The sequence below is a fragment of the Physcomitrium patens genome, chromosome 9 (assembly GCF_059467195.1).
Source record: "Physcomitrium patens ecotype Gransden chromosome 9, ASM5946719v1, whole genome shotgun sequence".
Lineage (NCBI taxonomy): Eukaryota > Viridiplantae > Streptophyta > Bryopsida > Funariales > Funariaceae > Physcomitrium > Physcomitrium patens.
Window position 1 is genome coordinate 11,411,277 of NC_143418.1, and position 23,281 is coordinate 11,434,557.

The following is a 23,281-nucleotide window of genomic DNA, read 5'->3' on the forward strand; positions in this document are numbered from 1 at the left end:
CCTGAATCATAAAGAGCATCCTGAAAAATTTTGAGAGTATAATAGTGACAGTACAATGGGTCCACATAACACACATCAAACCAAAACAACAAATGTAGTCTTACAAAAACACTATTGACCTAAAGCTGCACAAGACAATACCCTAATACTGAAACAGTGTCCAGTTCATGCTTCAAATTCCTCCTGCTGCACCTTATACTCACATTTACACTCACTGAGAGTTGTCTTGGTGGGTTTTTTTTTTTTTTTTTTTTTTTTTTTTTCCTATTTTTCTATTTTAAAACTTAATCTCATAGTTATACACACAAATTAAGTATTGGAGTATAAGTACAAAGTCAATGCTGATCTGCTGCTGCCCCTGCTTCCAGCTACAACTAGTTTATCTCATGTACAGGCAATAGTGGTGACAAGCAAATCATAGCCACATTTTAGTGCAATATCTTCCAGCATCTCATAGTTTTATTTAGTTTTATTTAGTTTTTAGTTTTTTAGTTTTTTTTTTTAAGTATCACACAAGGGCCAAGAAAGGGTTTTCACCAGATTCACTCACCTAGTTTGTTTTTTTCTTTTTCTTCTACAGTCACATATGATTTCTAGCACACTCACTAAGAAGAGAACAGTAGGTGAAATGGCAATGTAATGCACAAAGGGGTTATTGCCAGTTCCTACATCGAACTATTTAACAATACAAATAAAATCTTCACATTACATCCTTTCAGGTTGGGAGTGTACCCTATTTTCCATCTCTCACCCCTCAATCTCTGAACTCCATGTTTTAATGAATGCTCTTCATTAACTGTCATTGCCCTGGTAACATTAATGCTGTGTAAGTTTTTTCCATCCTGGCTCATCTCATTTTTCATGAATGCCCTCTTTACAACCTTTGCAGAGATTCAAAGCATTGCTGCAGGCTGTGGAATGACCCAGAAGCCTCTCACTCTCTCTCTCCCTCTTTATTACTGGTGATACAGCAGTAATGCCAGTTACTTGTTGGAGTAAATTGAAGACTCCATTTAATTGTAGAATTTCTGAGCACAAGTCTGAGAAAAGAAGTGCTTGTATTACTGCATGAAAAGCAAGATTATTGAAGTGATGTTGAATTGATAATGAGGCACAGACTTATGCTGAACCAGAAAGGACAGTTGCAAAACAGCATTTGTTTTTGAGAGAAGAGTTGTGCATTTGCTATGGAATTGCTGAGGGATCTGGCAGAACCTGCTGCCTGATGAAACCCACAAATTTTTCATGAGCTTCCTACCCTGCAAATCATGCTGTTTGTTTTCCAAGGGTGGGTTTGTTGGCAAACCACTCTCTGGACTTTCTTTATGTGCCACAATGCCAAACATGGTTCTCATTCTTGATTTTGTTTTAGAATAATACATGGACAGTTACACTCCAAGAGGAACTTCAAAGCATTTTGAGTTAGATTGGTTTTGATGTTCATATATATATATATATATATAAACAAGTGTACGACTCATTGATGCAAATCAACATAAATTGCTTGCATCCAGGGACCAAAATATGATTATACTCAACTATAAGTCAATAACTTTGATAGTTGTTAGTGATAATTTTTGTAGAAAGGAAAACTATCGTTTAAGTTTTAATTCAGAAAACACCACAATGTCTTTTTTCAGATAGTTGGTACAACTAGCTTTGGCTAGAATAATTGCCCTAGAAGCTTATCAATGCACGTATAAACTTTCTTTTGTAATAAAATTGAAGCAATTTATCATTTTAAAAACTTATGTAGTCCTTTGATTTTGAGGAACAGAACCAACCAAAACAATTAGGAAAGAAAGAAAAGTAGAAGAAAACACTTGATTCTCATTTTTAACAGTCTAGAGCACCATGTTATTTTTAATATATTGAAAGAGATTTTAGTAGTGAAGCATTATAAAACCAACACTTGAATACCCCATGGTTATTATTTTGGTTACTTTCTAGTGAAAGTGGGATGCTCAGAGTAGAGAATATGAGTGTATCTTCACATGTTTGAATACACTGGATTGGTATGTTATATAAAAGCGTGTTTTCAATACAATCAATGGCAATTTGGCCTAGTTTGTGGTGACATAGCAAAGGGGTTCTCAAATGAGGAAATCATAGAAGAGGGTAGATGACATAGCCTCCATTCACACTGTTGTTAGCTCTGTTTTTATTATTATTATTATTATATATATATATATATATATATTTAATGTAGCCAACACATAAACGTTCATCACTGGCATCGACAAAACAGAATGTGGTTTAATTAATTAATTAATTAAAATTTATTTTATTGTCCTTTTCATTGTCACAATTACCTCGGACTGTCAGGGCTTTTCCTATGGAAACCGAGCCCCTAGGCGTGAGGGAGGCAAATTCCTTGTGGTAAATCCATCACTTTTACCACATGTATGGTAGATTTAGATATATCTACAAAAGATAAAAATATTTTTGGAACACCATGAATTGAATGCAGAGGACCAAATATATCATGGCTCAGCTTCATCGTATCATTTGGGTTCCAGACAACCTCACCACCCCCATGGGAACTTCCTTGCACCTACATCGTTGCTGGATGGATGTATGGATGAATTAAACACTATCATCCATCACTGACCCACACACAACACACCACACACACAAGTGGAGTTTTGGCTCTGGAGGGGACGCAGCAGCTGGGGGGCAAGCTCCCAGAAATAGCAAAATAAAAACATGGAAACAAGTATCCAAAAACTGACAGGAACATTGTTGATTCAGGACACAACAAGGACGTATCATCTATCCATCATTCATCCATAAAATAACATAGCTCCCCCACAACAATGCTCTCTCGTGTGTGGAAAGCATTTTGACTGGCCATAACTTAAATTAAGACTAAAGGTTGAACTTTCTGGGGAACCCACATTCCCAGAAATGGCGAATGCATAACAGTACCGTTCTATCTATCATCCACCCACCATCCACTATAACATCCACAATCATTCATGAATGTCGCTGTTTGTGGGTGATGTTATTGGGCGTGCCAAGCTTGTGGGGAATGTGCAGAGGGCAGAGTGGACTCCAATCCAGGTTTTATTTATTTATTTATTTATTCTCCAGTGCAGACATTTCCTCCAATTCCTTTTCCTGCAGACTTTTCATTTTAGGGTTGTGTGCAAATCCAAATGACTTTTTCCCTTCTTCGGTCACGGGATGCACAGACACTCTTGCAACCATGCATGAGGAATGGCAAACAACACAACACTGCAGGCTCTTGGCCCAAAGCCCAACAGAAACCAGAGCGCATGGCCCTGAGAATTGGGGAGGTCCTCACCCAATAATGCGTCACCGCATTGATGCCGGTCGATCTAATACCCTGTTCTAAAAAGGGTATTATGTGATACACAGGTTTATACCAGGGATGGGACGTATGGGTAGCAGAGCGTTACAGGGATGACAAAGGTCCTAATCGCTGTGCAGCGGTGGGCCCGGTAAAGGAGCCGGGGACGGGGAGCGAGGGAGGGTGTGCGTGCTTGCTTGCTTTGGGGAATGGTTGGACCCCTGGCGGTACTGCGCGGAGGAGCAGCCAGCGGCTTCGGAATCGTTCGGCGCTGTCCGCTAAAACTAGCTGTGGTGGGAAGTAAATGTCGTCGAAGTTACCGTGACGCCGGCTTCGCAGGCTACTGATGGGATGGGCGGCCGGGATCAGTGTGGTTGGGTTGGCAGCAGCGCAGCAGGAGCAGCATCTTAGCCTTCGCCCCATTCGCCATACACTTCATTGTTTGTGACAAGCAGAGGCGTTGTTGTTGTGCATTTGGGTCTGTGATTGGAAGAGGGAGGAGGGGGCGAGGCAGCATTTTGGGTGCATCTCTGAGGTAGGGATTGCTGCCGTTGAGAAGCAGTGAAGAAGAGTATTGGGTCTGGGCGGTTTAGGGTTGGACGTGAATGTTGGCGGGTACTTGTACTGGTTTTTGTCGATAGCTGCTCTCTTCGGGATTTGTAGAAAGGGCAGGTAATTTTTATGTTGCAGGAATTCAGATTGTGTAGACCGTGCTGACAGATGTGAGGGCGTTGTCTCGTGGAAGGGGCTTGAGAGAGAGAGAGAGAGAGAGAGAGAGAGAGGGTGATGGTAATGGTGATGGTGTTGGATTGGTGATTTGGAATTGGTATGAGTCGTGGAGGTTGACGTCCAGAATACTGGATGCTGGGGATCGAGGTTTTGGATGATTTTTTCGCAGACATAGATCGAGCTGCTCATTCTTGTAGGTTAGATGTTTAAGGCATATCTCTTTCTTGGGTAAGGCTGATGCGGTGCGAGGAGACGGCTGGTTTTAGAGTTTTTTGTGCTTGTGCAAGAGATCTCGGGCCCGATACAAAGAATTGCAGTAAACTGCAGGATGGGAAATTTGCATTGTTGTTGATTAGGGCTTTTGATGAGGCGAAAGTAAAAGGCTAAGTGCTGGAGTTTTCAGGGCTTTGTCTGATTATAAAGATTGATGGAAGTCTGTACGTGTGTCTCCGCGTGCGTTGTGAGCGGTTAGCATCGCCGAAGTGCGCGGGGTTCGTGTTTTGGTTTGTTGTTTCGAATGTTTTTCAAAGAGGTATTGGAGGTTCATTTGGTGATCGAAAGTTGATATTTTTGCTTGTTGGGGTTTTTTGATGGGATTACCTTGTTTGTGATTCTGAATAAGGCTGGTTTTGTAAGATATGTCATACGCCCAGAAGTGTGTTTGAAGCCGCTGGTAACAACATGCAACAGACTTTTGTGTTCTGTACCATCGAACATGTTTAAGGTCTTTGTCAGAGGATGGGGTTCTGAGTTTTGTATTCGACATTGGCAGTTTCTCGTCTTTCGCGATAATCGCCACGATGTTTCTGACATAGGTTCAGAAGTAGACGTATACTTGTAAAGTAGGAATTTCAAGCTTATGTTCATAAAGTGCTTCATATTTTGGTGGCTCGAGGCGAGTGCTGCGGGCCTTTTGATAACGGGTGTACGCTACATTGTTGGATTGTACCCGTAGCCTTGGACGAAATTTGTCAATTTGCGTAAATTGTGAGTGATGATCTGACGGTTGTGTTGCGTCTGGGAAGAGGTAAGAGGCCGTATGCCACTGCTTAAGTCGTCGTTCAGGGATGGCTTTTGACGGATTTCAGCGGTTTTGGATGAGGAGTTTCTCGCTTGTCTCCACGATATGTGTGGATTTTCCTATATGTTTACTTTAGGTCAAAATGTAGAGGTCGAACAAGAACAATTTAATGAACTCCCCTAACATCATGCTTCGTAAGGTTATTGGAGGTCAATGGGAGTGGTAACGAGGTGGAATTATCTCACTCAATTGTGGTGACGGTAATTTGTATTGGTGCATATATATATATATATATTCGTCCAGGGTTATTCCTTGAGCAGCTTGCAACGTGATTTTTGTAACCATTTGTGTTCAGTTTGCCTCCTATTTAATCTCGACCTTAGTGGAGGTGGTAGATGTGCTGTGAAGTTATTTGTCACGTCCATTGATTTTGATTTTGATCTGACTAGTCCTTGCCAATCTTGTTGATTTTAAAGTCAAGATCATGTCTGCAGTCTCTTTTAGTGAATTGAAGGTTGTGTGTTCTACTGATCCTGGGTCTTAATCCTTCGTTCGCTCGTTGATTTAATTGACTGCATCACAAGATCCACTAAATGATCTTCTATTTCGGTCCTCGACGCTGATAAAGGGTTTCGTTTTTTACCCGACCGTCGTTTTGCGGTTGCTCAATTCTATGAGGGGAGCTTTCGTTTGAGTCGTACATCCTACTTAGGGCTTCGTGCATGCGAGCGGTTAAATATTCGACATATAGGAGGCACGTCCTGCAGCCTGGAAGGTGTAGAAGCTTGTCGGGCGTGCTCGACTGACTGCATATTGTCATCACGGTTCTCAATTTCCTTGTGGGTCCTTGAAGGTGACCAGCAACAATAAAGTGGAATTTGCGCGCTGGAAATGAAGTGATGTCTATCGGGTGTTTTTCTCACCTTAGGCTAGGTAAGCTTTTTGAAAAGACATTAAGGAATGTTGATACGAATATCTCTTTCAGAAGATCTCATGTGAGACAATTCCTACGTTGCAGCTGGGGCTATAGTTTATTCGCGGTTCTGAGTTGCAGGCCCTTGTTTTTCAGTCCTTGCTCCTACGAATTGAAGACTTATCTGCGAACGCCCGGAATTGTAGCACGAGAATCTTCGGATTCACGAGCTTCCTTCTAAATCATGGCGGGGGAATATTTCCCTGCATGGGCAAGGTCTGTGCAGCAGTGCCTTGACCATTTTGAAGTCGATGTTAGAAGTGGTCTCAGCCAAAGCAGCATTGCAAAGAGGCGTAAGCAGTACGGGTGGAATGAACTGGAGAAGGAGCCTGGAAAACCAATGTGGAAGTTGGTTTTGGAGCAGTTTGACGACATGCTGGTCAAGATTTTGTTGGTTGCAGCGTTGATAAGTTTCATTCTCGCCTACATAGATGGTCATTCTCCGGATACTAGCGGAATTGGAGCCTACGTAGAGCCTTTGGTCATTCTTTTTATACTTATACTGAACGCCATAGTTGGAGTATGGCAAGAAAGCAATGCTGAGAACGCATTGGAAGCATTAAAGGAGATGCAGTCTGAGAATGCAAAGGTTTTCAGAGATGGTAAATATATTTCGGATTTGCCTGCTCGAGAGCTTGTTCCAGGAGATATTGTAGAGCTCCGTGTCGGTGATAAGGTTCCCGCAGACATGCGCATTGTAAAACTGAAGACATCAACTGTGAGGGTTGAGCAGAGTTCGCTTACAGGTGAAAGTATGTCTGTGACGAAAACCAGCTATGCAGTGGAGGAGAATATTGAGTTGCAAGGCAAGGAGTGTATGGTATTCGCGGGCACCACTATTGTGAACGGTTGTTTCCTGTCTGTGGTAATAACCACCGGCATGAAAACTGAGATTGGCAAGATCCAATCTCAAATCCAGGAGGCTTCACTTGAGGAGGCAGATACGCCTCTGAAAAAGAAGTTGGATGAATTTGGAGAGCTTCTAACTAAAGTGATCGGTGTGATATGTCTTCTTGTCTGGATCATCAATTACAAATACTTTTTGTCATGGGAGATGAAGGATGGTTGGCCCACAAATTTCCAATTCTCATTTGAGAAGTGCACATATTATTTCAAAATTGCTGTGGCTTTAGCTGTTGCAGCTATCCCAGAAGGGCTTCCTGCCGTTATTACCACTTGTTTAGCTTTAGGAACAAGGAAAATGGCAGCCAAGAATGCTATCGTCCGGAAGCTCCCTAGTGTTGAGACTTTAGGGTGTACCACTGTTATCTGCTCCGACAAGACCGGCACATTAACGACAAATCAGATGTCTGTAACTGACCTTGTTCTCAATGGCCCAGCAGCTGGAGTGACCCGTCAATTTCATGTTGAGGGCACGACATACAGTTTCTTGGATGGAAAGATTGCTGGTTTGCGTATTGGCCAGTTGGACCCGAACATTCAGTCCTTCGCTGAAATCGCTTCACTTTGTAATGATGCTGGAATCTTATATCAGGGGAATACATTCAAAGCCACTGGCATGCCAACTGAAGCAGCCCTGAAGGTGATCTTTTGGATTTCGATTTCCGTTGCCTACTTATTCTATTAGGAAGCTGTGGTTGTCTAGGTCGTCATGTAACGTAGTCACGTGGCCTCAGTACATACATTTGTGTTGGAGACTAGCGGCTGATTGTAAAGTCTTGTCCATGATGTGATTGATTAGGTTGTGGTGGAAAAGATGGGAGTTCCAGATCCAGCCACCCAGTCAATCATCACCAACCAGCGTTCTAGTGAAGCATTGGCTCTGAACGGGGAAGTGCCTTTGGGTAAGTATTTTCTCTCCTCGCTTAAGATTTGGGTTGCCTGCTCTAGTCTTCTTTTTCATTTCTCTTTCAGGTGATCATGGATTGAATCATCTTCTAGGTAATACAGCATAGTTCCTGATTGATGTAATCTCCGTTGTGATCGGTGGTTCTGTGATATTTATACAAGAGTTGTTGAAACCTAGCTTGGATTTGTAGTCCAATATCTGTAAGTCGCTTTTTCAGTCTAGGGTACCCTGCTGTGCTTGGCTTTTACTGTCCTTAATCCCAATTTTTTCATCATCCTTATCGTCAGGCTGCAATGACTGGTGGAGCGAAAACGAGCCTAGAATTGCGATTCTTGAGTTTGATCGCAGCCGCAAATCAATGAGCTGTATTGTCAGGAAGGATGGAGTCAACAGGCTGCTTGTGAAGGTATGCAGAAGTAAATTTTGAGTTGCAAATATTTTATTCTGATCTGTCATCATGTATGGCTTTCGACACTCACGGATCGTGTTTGCTAGTTGGCTTTCCGTTCTTATCTTGTCTTATTGTTGACTGTGTTTTCCTTTACAATTATGTAGCTACAATGGTATTTTATATTATAGATTGTTGCGGATTCTGACTGACTTGTGTGTTTTATACAAATGATTGACTTTGAGTTCTGAACCAGTGTTAGACTAACACGCAGGATCTCAACGTTAATCTCAGTTGAATCCCTCGCTGATGTCCTTGAAATTTGCTTGATTCCAACTATTGCCTGGTTGCAATCAGACTGCTGTTTTTACCCAAAACTACGTAATGTTTTGACATCGTCATTTACGTGAAACACTTTGCAATTCTATCTAATTGGACCCACTCTTAAATCTGCATAAAGGAAAAAAACCTACTTCATCTATCCATGTGTGTTTACGATTGACGGTTGATACCAGGGAGCCGTGGAGAACATTTTGGAGCGTAGCACTCGTGTGCAACTTTCAGATGGTTCAGTGGTGAAAATGACACAATCAGCTCGTGATGATCTGCTTGCAAAACTGGATAGCTTGAGTGCTAAGGCACTCCGCTGCTTAGGGTTAGCCTACAAGGATGATTTGCAAGATCTTGGTGATTACGATGGAGATCATCATCCCGGTCATGCAAGGCTCCTGGATACCTCAAATTATGACAAGATTGAAAGCGATCTCATTTTTGTTGGCATGGCTGGAATAAGAGTAATTTCTCCACTCTGACCTGTCAGTTTTTGGTAACTTTGGTCGCACATAGATAATTGCTTTTTATTGATTTCTCAATTTATGAAATTTTATGAAACAAATCCTTGGGAACACGTTGCCCTTTTAAGTGTACTACCGAAAAAAATTCTAGACTGACGTCCCACTTTACTTTGATGTAGTATTTTGATAAGGTTCATATTTGTTATACTTGTTTGCTCTCTTTAGTTCTGTTATACTTGGTTTTTAAAGAAGTTGAAAATCCCTGCAGGACCCTCCCCGTGAAGAAGTACGTGGGGCAATCGAAGATTGTAATGAGGCTGGTATACGAGTGATGGTCATAACTGGAGACAACAAAAACACTGCTGAAGCCATTTGTTCTGAGATTGGTATCTTCAAGGATGGTGAAGATCTCAAAGATAAGAGCTTTACAGGCCGTGAGTTTATGGAGTTTTCTCCCGAACGTCGCAGGAAAATTCTTTCTGGTACTGGAGGTCGTGTTTTCTCACGTGCGGAGCCTAAACACAAACAAGACATCGTACGCATACTGAAGGAGGCTGGGGAGGTTGTAGCCATGACTGGTGATGGCGTGAATGATGCTCCTGCCTTGAAGCTTGCTGACATTGGAGTGGCAATGGGTATTGCGGGAACTGAGGTACTTGGCCATATACCTACGGAGATCCTTGCAATTTGCATTTTAAAGAAATTTATGTCACTGTTTCGTAATCCTCTACGATGGATTTCTTAATTCACTTTTATTTTTAAACGTTTCAGAGAAAAGTCTTCGAGGTTGAGTATGCTGAGTGATTTCACTTTCACGTGTGCGAAATAATTTGAAGTTGCATGATGATATGCAGGTGGCGAAGGAGGCAGCAGACATGGTGCTTGCAGATGATAATTTTAGCACGATTGTGGCAGCTGTTGGAGAAGGTCGTTCGATATACAATAATATGAAGGCCTTTATCAGGTGGGTAATTTGATTTAATAAATGAGTTGTATTAGGCTGAGCTTATTAGAATTAAAAATTGAATTCTAACCTGATTTGTGAACCTACAGATACATGATATCGTCAAACATTGGTGAAGTGGCATCAATATTTATGACAGCAGCATTAGGCATGCCGGAAGGATTAGTACCAGTTCAACTTCTTTGGGTAAATCTAGTGACCGATGGCCCTCCAGCCACTGCTCTAGGTTTCAATCCTCCCGATTTGGACATAATGCAAAAGCCTCCTCGGAAAAGTGATGATGTCCTAATTAACGCATGGGTGTTCTTCCGCTATTTGGTACTTATTCACCTGACTCCGGAATGTTTGTGCTGATAGTGTATTGAATATTTGCTGTTGTAAGCATTCAGTACTTTTTCAAAAGGTTCTTGCAAATTCTGTGAATTTGTAATCTTTGTATCTGATACGTGATTTTTTCGGCTGGTCTCTGCCTCGTGGGTTTCTTCGGCTTAGTTTTATTACCTAAAGAAATTGCTGTCTCCAAGAATACGCCTATTATTTGTTTATATGTAGTTAGGGGTGACTACAAAGCTAGGATTTTATGGAGGTGGAGTTGTGGAGGCGCATTGGGCTTTGCACCTTTTTACTGACTTGATATGGATATGGAATCTCGTAGTCAAGGTTCACCACTAATCTGTTTGTCTTGGATTCTGCAGGTCATCGGCTTGTATGTGGGAGTAGCTACTGTAGGTGCATTTGCGTTGTGGTATACTCAAGCCTCCTTTCTTGGGATCAACCTAGCAGCTGATGGTCATACGCTGGTGAGTTTCTCACAATTAACGCACTGGGGCGAGTGCTCTACATGGAAAGACTTCAAGGTAGCGCCATTTACTGCTGGCGACCTGACACTCTCCTTCGATGACAATCCGTGCGATTATTTCACGACCGGGAAAGTGAAGGCAACTACTCTCTCATTGTCCGTTCTTGTGGCCATCGAAATGTTCAACTCTTTGAACGCCCTTTCCGAAGACGGGAGTTTAGTGTCTATGCCGCCCTGGGTCAACCCTTGGCTACTTTTAGCTATGGGCCTTTCCTTCTCCCTTCACTTTTTGATTCTTTATATTCCTTTCCTGGCCAAGATATTTGGCATTGTGCCATTAAGTCTGTTAGAATGGCTCCTGGTTCTTGTTGTATCTCTCCCCGTGATTTTGATAGATGAAGTCCTTAAGTTCATCGGTAGAAGAATGAACCAGCGTGAGCGACAAGCCAGGAAGTTAAAATGGGCTTAAATGATAGGTGACAGGGATGTTTGACAAGGGAATTATAGTACTTGGGCTTGGTTGGTATGGATACCAGGTATGGCTCATTCCACATGCACTTATTATTTCTTTCTTCCCCTCAAACTGTCCTCTACTAAACCTGGGGCACTCTTTTAGCTTATCCAGAGGTCCTTGGCCATTCAACACTTAGACCTCTCATTTAATTGCTAGCACTAACACTGCAACAGCATATAGTTGTCGTTTAAAGTCAATCAAATGTCTGGTTGCGTTAGCTGAGGCTCCTTGCGCTCATAGAAGTGCAAATTGAACTTGTCCATTGTTAGGATTCATTCATGGATATTTTCAAGAAAATTAAGTTAGCTTATTTTGATTGTGAATATTGCCCTGCTGCCCCAGAGATTGTTACAGGACATTTTGGTGAATTCATGAATTTCATACTGGACCCCATTCAACTTTTTACTGGAAGGTCAACTTTTCCTCTTCATATAATTGTAATTTGATACTGCGGTATCGTTGGCCCCATTGTACTGGCATCTCGCACCCGACTGTAAAACAGCAGTATTCTGTGTCGCACATCTGTTTTTGCACCTGAACACACTTGTATAATTTGAGTATTTTGATTTTTCCAGAAATAAGTGTAGATTCGTATTACATATCAGAGTCCCACTTGATGAATGCAGGAGTCTATTTCCATTGCCCTTGATGTTGAGTATAAGCTTGGGGGTTGCTCGAGAACTTTCATCCTTCTCGCTTGCTGCTGCTTTTTTTTTGAAGTGAATTTCCCAAGATTTTTCTTGCAGCAAGGATGAAGAGAAATTGTGGTGAATTGCTGGATGCTTCAGTTTGTTTTGACAAACTTGTTTTAGTTGTGAACCTTCAAGATTGTTTGGAAAGGGGAGACCTTGAAGGCTCCTTGGAGAGTAGCCTTTGCAACAGGTGTGACGGATTAGAGTGCTGTGAGGGAATTGTATACACCAAAGTTGCGACATAGCTACCAGGGTGTGAACCTTTTCATACAATTTACGCATTGAAGAGATTCTCTTAGATTCATGTGTTGTGATCCATCATTGCAATGAAATGGAATCTGCCTTCCTGTCTCACATCGAAACTGGTGCCTTCAATTCATTAGTTTAAGTGTCCACTTAAAATATCCTTAGCTCCTTCATTTGTAGCCTCAAGGTTTGTAATAAATCAACAAAACAAACAAATCAACCTGGAAGTCCAAAAACTTATTTTATTTGCGAAAGATTTTATTATTATCATTATTAATAAAGAAATTATGTAAGGAAAGACAATGAATAAATCATAATTCTTGAATTGTTAGAACCTACACAAGTAAAATTTCTGTTAGAAAAGCCACATTAAACATATGAAGCACATGTGATTACTGTATCATCTAACTCATATAACAATATATGTTACAATACAAGGTTTCGATTTTTTATAATGTGTGATCCATACATTAAAAATTGTGCTGGCACTTCTTTCATACCCAACATTACACGATAGGGACTAATGAGAGAATATCGTGTTTTCGGTGGTGCAACAGTAACTGTGCGATGGAAAGATAATTTATATTTCAATTCACATTAGAAAATACACAATTTATATCATATAGCTAATAGTGATAAATTAATTTTAAAAATATGATCTTTATTACTTGCATCAATTGATTGGGATTGGATAAGCCACATTAAACATATGAAGCACATGTGATTATCATATTTGATGGGGTACAATCACTTCCATACAACTTTTTATAATGACTGTTTTGTACTAATCAGGTATACATTTCACAAAACTAGAATTGAATACTCTTTCGTTGAAGAATGTTCTGCAAAATAATCAAAACGTACACGACAAACTCAAACATGATTCAATTTTGATATTTTTCATAACCGGTCATTCTAAAGCACATGATCATTTATGTAACATAATGATCAAGTAATAATTTGATTTCATGGTTTGTAAGCTGTACAAGCCAATCAACACACCAATCAACAGTCACAACGGATTCAAACTTTGGAAGATGTTGCATAAATAGTTTACACTTCAATTAAGCCTGAGAAGGAGAAACTTTACAAAGGTCATGGGACGAGCACGTTACAATCTACACCTGATATAAAATTACACTCAACACCTAATCTTCTTCTTTTCTTCTTCTTCTTCTTCTATCTATGTTCTTCTCGAACATTTTTGCTTCCATTTTTGAGTTATCATGAAAATCTATAACATGTGGGAAAAATGAGCTTCACGATATCAACCACTCACTGTAGAGAAGTAAAATAAGAGGACGTACCATCGATGAAGTATAGTACCACACAAATAAAAGGGTTTCAGTTACAAAGATACATTCGTGTTCAGTAAAATCTACACAGGTATGTCTGGTTCAACAAAAGCTGAAGACTCAGGAAGCAATCGCTGTGTCTTGGAGTTTTGGTCCACGTTCAAGTCTACGTGACACAGTGCTGGGTGCATGTATGCGTCTCGGATGGAGTTCAGAATCTCATCTTTTCGCCCAGATTCGTCGTCAATCGAGTCCTTCTTCATTGTACTCTGTCGAACGAGAGCATTCGAGAATGAGAAAACAATATTCGTTATCATGTAAGTTTGTATTCAGCAACAAGATATGGAAATGTTTCAAAGACCTCATGAAATCACAAGATGAAGAGTTCCTAAAGATGTCAAGAAAATATACCTCCAGATTGAAATTTTTGAAGATGGGGAGAAATCGCTGGCGGCAGTGCTCGTGGAATAGCCAAGTCAGAAACGGGAGCGGTATGCACGCAATTGAAGCAGATTTCAGTCCCTTCAACGAGAACATCCCAATGAACACAATTTGCATGAAGACAATGCATCCTATGGTTCGGCTATGAATCTCAGGCCAGTATTGACCACCAGTCTCGTAAGCCGGTTCGTAGACATTCAAAACCTGGAAATGCCAGAACGAGCGTCGTTACAGGAGTTTTGATACTGTCCCATTCGAAACGTTTCCATATTTCATTAATATTAGCAGAAAATTATGCATTACAACTAGTGACAGAAACTGATACGGAACGCAAGGGGTGTGGTGTGGACATGTACCTGATTGCGGTAGACGATGTAGCCCAAAGTGAAGTAAATGAGTAGGAACGGAAGGATGAGAGGGCTAACAATCGAATACACCAGACCCAACAACACGAAGAAGAGCACCAAAGGTAGAGTGCGGTAGTATGGCAATGAAAGGACTTGGTCCAGCAGTGGCTTATTCTTTTCCACCGTGTTCCGCTTCACAAAGTTCAATACTAGAACGCCCGATTGCAGGATTTCAAGTGGCATGCCAGCCCATCCTGTCGTCATGATGTACGTGATGAAAAAGCTCGCCTGCGTGAACACTGGTATGAGAAAAAGATGTCATGCGTAATTTTCTGCTAATTTTAACAAGCAGTTTGATTGACTGAGGTGTTTCAAACTGAAGAGGCCGCTGTTCTTACTCGTGTAGGGATGGCTTCAGCGAGGCGCCTTGGGATACCCTTAGGATCTTCTGTGAAAGTTTCACTGATAGTGAGAAGGGACCCACTCAGGACTGAAGCAAGGAAGATGTTTCCTGCCAACAGACTGAACATCTTCGAGGACGCCTTTCGCTCCTGATGGCTTACAGAGGGGTGTCCTTCAATCCGAGAAAGGAAGAAAAAGATACTAGGCACCATATACAAGAGCAGTGCGAGCAGAAGCGCCGGCAGGTAACCCTGAACCAAGGAGCTTATCGCAGGACTGCAACAAAGAGAAACCCCAAAACAGACTAGCACATTATTAGTACATAGATCATTGTTTCAGTTATGTTGATGAGAGTTCAACCAATAGATATCAACAGGAAATAGCTTCAGAACCTTGAAATTCAATTTGGAGTTGGAAGAATATAAAAGTTGCGTACATTTCCAGGACGTTCGCTACTATGACATTTGGCAAATATTTCTTCACGTTATCCAGATTATCCAGAAGCTGTATTGCAGCCACGATTGGGTAATAGATTGCAGTAAGTGCTAATGCCAGTACCGTCGATACAATCCTACGATAAAAGAGCTGATCATAAGGTATTTCCATGTTGGGCCAGTCGATGTCTCGTGGTTCGGGTGCCCACTGTGTGACCCAATGCATTGGGTTAGTTGATTGCTGTGTCTGCGCTGTCACAGTTGCCCCCCAACGTGAACGCACTGTTACGAAAGCATTTGGAATCTCCTGCACAAGTTGGATTCCGAACGATCATTACATTGGAGTTAGACATAAAATACTGACTTGTGAAATAAGATTCTCTAACAGAGCGTGGAGCTCACTTAACAAGTAATCAGAAATCAAAACAATAATTCAAGAACTGTGACAACTTCTTGCAAGACCTCATGAGCCCAATCCTCTCACTACCTTCTTTTTCTGTCGAAACTCCATCTGGCATTGCCGAATCTGATGATGCACGTCCTCCAACTTTTGCATGTGAAGTTCAACAGGATCTACAAGTGGCCCATAAAGTCCCAAAAGACCTGCTCGGCGAGGCTTTCTTTCGGTCGGTGGCTTTTGCTTCAGCTCGAAAATCTTTAACTTCAGTTTCTCCAGCTCGTTCTGTTCGCAAAACCCTGGCCCATTAATTCAACCTCACCCTTCGGCGTCGAGCAGTTTGCACGCGACATGAGACAGAATCTAAAATGACCAGCTTCTGATGTGACCAATAGGTTTGTATGCGTTTCGTGTTATCATAAGTGGAGGACATACCAGCAGGCTTGTGACATGGCCAGATTTGTAAACCATGTGATGTGACAAGTATTCAATTGGGTGAAAGCGACGGAAGAAGTCGTCCACATTGTCACTATAACTTAGTTCTTCATTTTCAGGCTGCGGAATAGACTGAACGAGCACAGTGAACTGATCGGGCTGGGGCAGTACGGTGTCAAGGTATTCTAAACGCAACTTTGAGATGTGCTTGAACTCCTGTGCAAAGAAAGAAAGCATTAGATAAGAACATGAAGATGATGCCAAATCCTGTTTCCTGGTGGTTTATAAGAAGCACTTGAACCTGAAAATCTTTCCAAAATTTGTCCTTACAATGTACAACAACGCGTATGCACTGAAGGAGATAATGTACAGAACCGCAAAATGAACCCACAACCTGTACAGCACAATAACGAGAATGAATACTTGCAAAAGGCGAACATAAGTTCATGGTACACATTGCTCTACTTCAAGGTTCATAAGCTCATGTTTGCTACAGTGAGTTTCCTGTAACACCTTGATAAATACTATTTGCGGCATCCTTGATCATCTTCACTTAAACCCTTGCCTATTTTAATGAGATCAATTTCAAGTGAACAAAACCTCCACTCTCCAGAATCAATTTAATATCTGATTAAATCATAAATCACTGTGCTTACCGCATTGAGCCATAAGAGATGTTGAGGATGGTAAGTTTCTCCAGAGTCCCATACGCATGCTCCTTTTTTTCATCCGGGTTATCAGCGAGGTAAGTGTCCGTGTAATTTAGAGGCGCCAATGCCCCGAATGCAACAATCGTGCAGATCATGAAAAAGCGCATGCTGGTGCCGAAACAGATGCCACACCAACAGATGTAAGTCAGTTCGAATTACATAACGAAATGCCGTCAGCAACGACTCAATCCAACAATTCGAGTTGGTTGATAAGGTTAACAAGCAAGTAGGGAATCGTACTCCATGAGTTTCTTTGTAATATGGTCCAAGACCTTCAAACATTCGGAGTAGCTCTTTTTTTGGAGACGCCAATGATAAAATCACTAGACTAATAGAGAAATAAAGCCATGGCAACCAGCTACGCAGTATCACTAGTTGAATTTCAGAAAAATATCTTGTTAAAGATCTTTCCACTTGTTTCAATATTTTAACGAAATACGGAATGATTCGAACCATAACGCACCAAAAGATGAAGACCCTCAGGAAGACTACTGCATCGACACCAGATGATTTAAGAATGTCTTCTTCGGAAGGATCCAAAGCACGCTTCACCCAGGTTGCCGATGGGACCAAGTTCTCCAGGCTAAAAGTCTCCTTCTCTTCGCCAGTAAGTTTCATCCGCTGTCGCTCGCGCAGCAGGTGGCGAGTAAAGTACACCCCAGCATTCGCATGTTGTTTCCGAAACACAGAATACAGGGTAAAGAACAGGATGGCTAACCCTAAGTTGATCCCCGCCGAGGTTGCCAAGTATATGATCTCCATCCTCACAACCCAAACTCCACCACACAATCAATTAAGGCGCCACGCAATCTGCCCAGCTATGACACACCCCACCGACACTTCTACCATCCTGGCACCCACTAACTCTCGAGAATACGCAGCATCGCACCATAGGAATCCATTCCTGTTCTCGAAAAGAAGATAATAAAAATATATATGTTAAAAAAATAAAAAATAAAAAATCAGCTCCTCGAGTTGCATCGAACTAAAAAACTACAAGATTCTAGGCGCTATCCTTAGAGGCAAACCACAACGTGACCTTTCGAACCACGAACAAGCATAGTACCACACATCAAAATTTTCCGCTAACAAACATCGACAACAAATACACAATCAAACTAACAGTTCCTCAAAAGCAGCCACAAGACCACACACCGAAACACGTTTCCAGTCCTACTACCGTAATCTCCACTGACAAACACATTCTTAAACAGCAAAAAAAGCTCTACGCTTCTCAAAATGACGACAATAACCAACACACACGCACAACAACGGCACACACACACCAGTCAAGCGAAACTCGCACCTCCATTCACCGACGAGACCGCATGAGACCGAAGTGAAGCAACGTGGGATCGGCGGACGACCCTGGCGACAACAACAACAGCTTCACCCAACAGCAATGACTCGAATCGCCTGGTTGCCGCCGCCACCACCACAACCATGTAGCAGATTGAAGGCGAAGCTAAATTCTAGTGAGGAAGGAAAAGTTGGGGGGGGGGGATTCAGAGAGGGAGCTAGACAGAGACGCCAAAGCTGCACTGCACCAAGATGCTCTCTCTCTCGCTCTCATGCAATCCGTGGAGCTTCCTTCGCCGGGATGATGAGCCAATCCCATTGCGACAAGCAGCCATGTGCCGCAGAGGACGACACTTGTCAGGAACCCAGCGGGGCCGGCCACTTTGTGTCTCCCACCCCCTCCCCGCCCCGCTGGACGTTCCAACGTTCCCACGTTCTCTCCATTGACGGATCCCACGCCACATCAGCGTACCTAGCTGGCGTCCCTCATCGGATGATGCCCACTGAAGAACTTTGGCCACTGTAGAATTCATAAGTTTCATAATTATTAAATAAGTGAACTTTTTATAAAGAAGAAACAACAACAAGAAAAATCATTTGAATACTTCAGAAGCCAGCCAATTTTTATTCAAAAGAAAAACTAGTAGAATTCTTGTTGTTGTTTCTTCTTTATAAAAAAAATATAATACTGAGTATTCATACATTGTTAGATGTAAGTAATAATTTTTTCAACAAGTATATAGATTTCACACATTAATTGCTCTTAAACGTCCTTATCTCGCACACAAAAAAAACTCCAAACCAAGACTTTCACGAAGGTTGGCCAAAAGCATGAGATGCAAAATCCTGAAACACTATCTCCTTGTCAAAAATCCACAACAACAAAAACAAAGAAAGGAAGAGGAGGCAAATCCATTGCCACGTCACATTACAAACCTGTCACAATCCACACTAGAAGGGAACATTACCCAGTTCGGAAGCAGACCGTTTCACACTGCACTCCGTTAGGGAACCGTGTGAGAACCACAGCCATGTTTTGACTATAGAAAGAGAGGGAAAATACAACACAAAAAGGCAAGAATAAGCAGAAGAGGAAAATGAGTAGAATAATATCAAACAAAAAGAGTAGTTGGGTACTACTGCAAATAAATCCTTGCCCCGGATTCAACCCTTTTCTCCCCGTGCTTTGGGGTACGCAAAGATCAATATTCGGGAACAAAAACCCCATTCGTTTGGTTTAATTCAATACTGGATGAGTTGGCCCCTTCCATGGGCTTGACTGCAAGGGCAGAAACTTCCGACGATGAGAACCCTGTTCACACCGCACCTGGTATGCAAGCGTTCAGCAGATTTGAAGTCGTCTGGCTGCGGTGGCTGTGAAGAAGGAGCAGCGGTAGCAGCAGCGAGTGGGCGTCGGCGCATCACCTCGCGTCTTCGGAACAGTTGCCCCTCAAGCAATCCGCCAAGCAGCGCTAAGAAGAACCCATTGTTCCCCGCCAGAGTGCGGTGCAGACTTTTTGTGCAGACACCCATTTTGTGCTATTTATAGCAATCTCCGCTGTCTCTCTCCGGGTCAGTGAAATAGATCCACGCCTCTTGTGTGTGGGCGAGGCAGTGGGTCAGTGAAGTTCCTTGAAATTGGCGGGGTCGGGTTTCTTTCCTATTTGCGCTGAGGCGTAGACTGTTGGATTGTTGGACACTTGAGTTCGCGCGGCGCTCTTCCTGCGAGCGGGTATGTTGGGTTGAGTTTTCGTGGGGAATGAACAGAATGGAGGTGGAGGGTGATTTCTTTTGTGTTGTTCGACGAGGATTGGAGGCCTTTTCGTTGTTTGATTGTGGATTTGCGGTGTGAATAGCTGTGTGGAATTTGGATATAGAATAGGGTTGTACGAGGACATTCCGATATGTAAATGTTGGAAGGATTAGTGGGGTGCGATTGGATTTGTAGTTAGAGATCCGTCGTTATTCCGGGTGGTGGAAAGTTTTCATAGATTTGAAGTGTTTTTCGAGGTGAGGGCGAATTATGCCTCGTTCTTTTTAGGATTTCTTCTATCATGGACCCCGCTTAGGCGAGTGCATTTACCATGTTGAATTTTCTTGACAGGCGAATATAAGGGTGTGAAAAGACGCTCAACGATTAGAAGCAGATCGTGATACTTGGGTGCTCTTCCCAATCTTCCCCACATGGCGTCCCTTAATGAGGTACATGATGAGAGCTTAAGAGAATGTCTCTTGTTCACGTATCTAGAGTCCAACATAGTTGAGGATTTATGTTTCTTCAGTCTGGAGCGCAGGTGTTAGTCCGGGGTCAGTTTAGGAAATAGGTTTACGAAAATCGGGTGTTGGAAGTAGAGTGCTCATTCGTATGATCTTGTTGCTTACAGAAATCTAAATTGGGTCTTCTATTTTGCAGATAGTTGGTTATGAAAGGTGTTCAATGGTAATACCTACTCACTCTTACGAATTACCACCATATCAGGTAATCCAAGTGAAAATGCAACTATTTTGTGTGTGAATCGGAGAAACCCAAGGGATTGTCTATTTGTTGCATGACTCACTTCTCGGCGTTGCCCTAGATGTTCTTCTCAGGGTGGTTTTCTTGTACTTCGCAGCTCGAAATGAAAATTATAGCCAAGGTGCAAAATGCGAGTCCGAAAAAACTGGAGAAATTAGACTTCTACATGAAAAGGACAAAAGGTATTAGTTCCTGGATTTTGCAGAAGAAAAATAAATGCATCAGAGAGGTTTGCTATGAAATGAGCCATTTTTCAAGTCGTTGCTGCTGCTTTTCGTTCGGACTTTTTAACGTAAGAAAAGTTGACAGACCTTGCGAGAAATACTACCGCATCGCTATCTTTTTGATGATGGTTGCCATTTTGTCGTGGCAGGATATGCTACGTGTGAAATCGACCAACAGAACAACACCATCAAGATTTGTTCTTTCTCAAACCTTCATACTAGAGACATTTTATTCTACATAACCAATCACCTTGACCCAAATGCGCGTGAGACGTGAAGACCGAAGGCTACAATGTTAAAACACGTTGGAATTGGTACCATACGATTGTGAAAATTCAGGAGCGTTTCACTGCTCTGATTTATAATTCATGTGATATAAACTTCGGCTAGTTTTGCAACGGAGTGTGGCTTTGCAAACGTATACACACTTCGTAGTAGGTAGTTTACATACAAGAGTTTTGGTACTTTTAACTTCTCCAATTCATATGGCTAAAATTTCGGTTTTCTTTTTTTTTCTTTTTTTCGACGACAATTGGTCACATTTTTTTCTTTCTAACCGGCACATGTTGACTTGTCAGTTTTACATCTCCTTTACCTGCATTGTGATTCGCTCATCTCCATGATTATATCGTTAATTAATATCCCCCTCAACAAGCAAAAGGAAAACTAAATCTTAGGTAATACAACTGCATTGCGTTTTTCGAGTTCAAAATCTTGCAAGTAACCTTTATGTCAGGAATTAGAAGTATTCCAATAATGTCAGAAATTTATATACAGCAACGGCTCCGTTCAACCCTGCATTCGACATACTAATTCTTCGTCATGAAAATCGAAATTTATACGCTCTCTAACTAGACCACATGTCTCTTTAGAAGACAATAATCCTTAAAATGATAAAATCTAGACTGGAGGCACAACGCTGTTGGCAAACAACTTCAAAATTGGTCCTTGAAGGAAAAGTTCGGTGACGATGAGGGAAAAGAATCCGATCATAGCTGCACGCCCATTCCACCTCTCTGCCTTCGCTGTAAAAGGACCGAAGCTGCGAGCATCGGTTGACTCTTTGGCGTTAAAAATCGGCACCAAGGATGCATACGTGAAAATTTGAACAGACGCAAGGAACCAGATTAAACCAGTGCTTCCGGGGCTGAAAACTTGGTCAATCACCGAAAGACCAGTGGCATTCTCCCCAACCAATGCCCACACGAACCCCAACATCGCCTGCAGAAATCAGCGGGACGTTGTTAGGTTAAGACACAGGCTTAGCCGAAAGAATAACCATTTCCACAAATTTCAAACATGTTTCAAAATACAACAGTTAAAACTGATCTTAAGGTATGCAGCTGAGTGTAACTGAGCAAGAGGGCGTCATACCAGTCGGCCATTGATCGTCTCAGGCGCAGCACCATCAAAAGCAAAGACACTCCAGGGCGACAAGTCTCCGGTCTCGGGTCTCCGCTCGACCTCAGGACGGCCATACACGGACCCAGGAGTGGGCTTAGCACCAAAGATGGATCGCTGCTCAGACTCATTGGTCGCCTGATTCTGCAGCACCTCTTCCTTGGTAATTGTCTTCTTAGTCGCTCGATCAAAGGAACCTGCCACTCCAGGAGTGGAGGTGGGAATGGGAGCCTTAGGCCCTTCTTCATCCACCTCACAACGCACTCGCCCCGCACGCCGGGTCAACAAACGAGGAGAGTTCACCAACCTCGCAGCTTGAGAAACGCCCGCAACTCGGCAAGGCAAATTGATCCCACCCAACATGGCACCGGTGCCGGCACCCACTTGGGACACGACGGCTGCCATCGTCAACAACCCAAGAAAACACTAGCAAATTACGATCTCTCACTTACAATACTCACACACTAGCAACGATCTCAAACTCAAATTGGAAAGGCTCTTCGACACACACAGCAGACAGAAGAGTAACTCGCTTCGGGTTGAATACTACATGTCCAGAGCCAGAGCCAGACGGCGAATATATAGCTGAGTGAAGGACCCGTGAAGAAAAATCCAGAGGGTACCATGAGAGATTGGAGCCGTTCAACGAGCCATCTGGTGATTCATGCATGCGTTACTCACCTCGACGTGGCCGCCGCGCTGCTCGGGACATGGAGCCTGGGTGAGTGACGAGTCCAGAAGGGCTCCCGCTGGACGTGGTCTCGCCCTGGCGCCTCCTTTTGTTTTGCCCTTCCCTGCCCCTGCTTGCTGCTTGTCGACGTCGCTCCCTTTTGCTTTTGTCCGACGTGGCACATTCAACCTCTGATGAATCTACGTGGCTTATCCCTCCCTTGGCCTCTGTCCTACGTGGCATACTCCCCTCTGGATGACAGTGTGTTCATCCCACGTGGAATGGTTTTTTTCATCCCCGCATTCAAATTTGCTGGATGGTGACATTTTTTAATATGCTCAATGATGTTGTTGTAATGAAGACATTGTAATTTATTTTAGTTTTGTGTCGTTATTTAATGCTGTTGTGAATGTATCATATTGATATTGCTGCTGAATAAAGACAGTTTAGTTACAATGAATGTTAATT

At 42.4% G+C, this 23,281-nt stretch overlaps 3 protein-coding genes and 2 long non-coding RNA genes across 10 annotated transcripts; 3 read left to right on the forward strand and 2 right to left on the reverse strand.

Annotated features, from left to right (window-relative positions):
* The first annotated feature begins 237 nt into the window (after positions 1-237).
* LOC149988373 (uncharacterized) lies at positions 238-1,201 on the forward strand. The gene is made up of 2 exons (XR_016504907.1): positions 238-719; positions 890-1,201. It is a non-coding gene; the product is annotated as an uncharacterized LOC149988373 (long non-coding RNA).
* Positions 1,202-3,556: 2,355 nt separating this feature from the next.
* LOC112286650 (calcium-transporting ATPase, endoplasmic reticulum-type) lies at positions 3,557-11,773 on the forward strand. 4 transcript variants are annotated; one of them, XM_024528738.3, is made up of 10 exons: positions 3,557-3,848; positions 5,917-5,996; positions 6,118-7,579; positions 7,739-7,841; positions 8,134-8,252; positions 8,750-9,028; positions 9,297-9,680; positions 9,883-9,992; positions 10,082-10,310; positions 10,688-11,773. In XM_024528738.3, exons 3-10 carry the CDS (start codon positions 6,221-6,223, stop codon positions 11,258-11,260), a joined length of 3,156 nt encoding a protein of 1,051 aa, XP_024384506.1. In that variant the 5' UTR covers positions 3,557-3,848; positions 5,917-5,996; positions 6,118-6,220; the 3' UTR covers positions 11,261-11,773. The 4 variants fall into 4 exon arrangements, with proteins under 4 accessions (XP_024384506.1, XP_024384504.1, XP_024384505.1 ...); XM_024528736.3 differs by having other exon boundaries at positions 6,133-7,579; XM_024528737.3 differs by lacking the exon at positions 3,557-3,848 and adding an exon at positions 3,883-3,985 and having other exon boundaries at positions 6,133-7,579.
* Positions 11,774-13,283: 1,510 nt separating this feature from the next.
* On the reverse strand, positions 13,284-18,237 carry LOC112287017 (hyperosmolality-gated Ca2+ permeable channel 2.3). Its single transcript, XM_024529599.3, has 11 exons — positions 18,011-18,237; positions 17,168-17,608; positions 16,651-16,812; positions 16,325-16,388; positions 15,995-16,210; positions 15,650-15,844; positions 15,165-15,469; positions 14,725-15,004; positions 14,336-14,614; positions 13,950-14,183; positions 13,284-13,807 (listed from the first exon to the last, which is right to left on the reverse strand). The coding sequence occupies exons 2-11, from the start codon at positions 17,464-17,466 to the stop codon at positions 13,622-13,624; spliced, it is 2,220 nt and encodes a 739-aa protein (XP_024385367.1). The 5' UTR covers positions 17,467-17,608; positions 18,011-18,237; the 3' UTR covers positions 13,284-13,621.
* Positions 18,238-19,150: 913 nt separating this feature from the next.
* LOC149988374 (uncharacterized) lies at positions 19,151-21,257 on the forward strand. Of its 3 annotated transcripts, none has more exons than XR_016504765.1 (5): positions 19,151-19,735; positions 20,108-20,205; positions 20,417-20,482; positions 20,616-20,700; positions 20,892-21,257. It is a non-coding gene; the product is annotated as an uncharacterized LOC149988374 (long non-coding RNA). The 3 variants fall into 3 exon arrangements; XR_016504766.1 differs by having other exon boundaries at positions 19,436-19,575; XR_016504767.1 differs by lacking the exon at positions 19,151-19,735 and adding an exon at positions 19,747-20,013.
* Positions 21,258-21,438: 181 nt separating this feature from the next.
* On the reverse strand, positions 21,439-22,914 carry LOC112286444 (low molecular mass early light-inducible protein HV90, chloroplastic). The gene is made up of 3 exons (XM_024528335.3): positions 22,825-22,914; positions 22,117-22,541; positions 21,439-21,963 (listed from the first exon to the last, which is right to left on the reverse strand). Exons 1-3 carry the CDS (start codon positions 22,853-22,855, stop codon positions 21,643-21,645), a joined length of 777 nt encoding a protein of 258 aa, XP_024384103.2. The 5' UTR covers positions 22,856-22,914; the 3' UTR covers positions 21,439-21,642.
* Between the last annotated feature and the right edge of the window lie 367 nt (positions 22,915-23,281).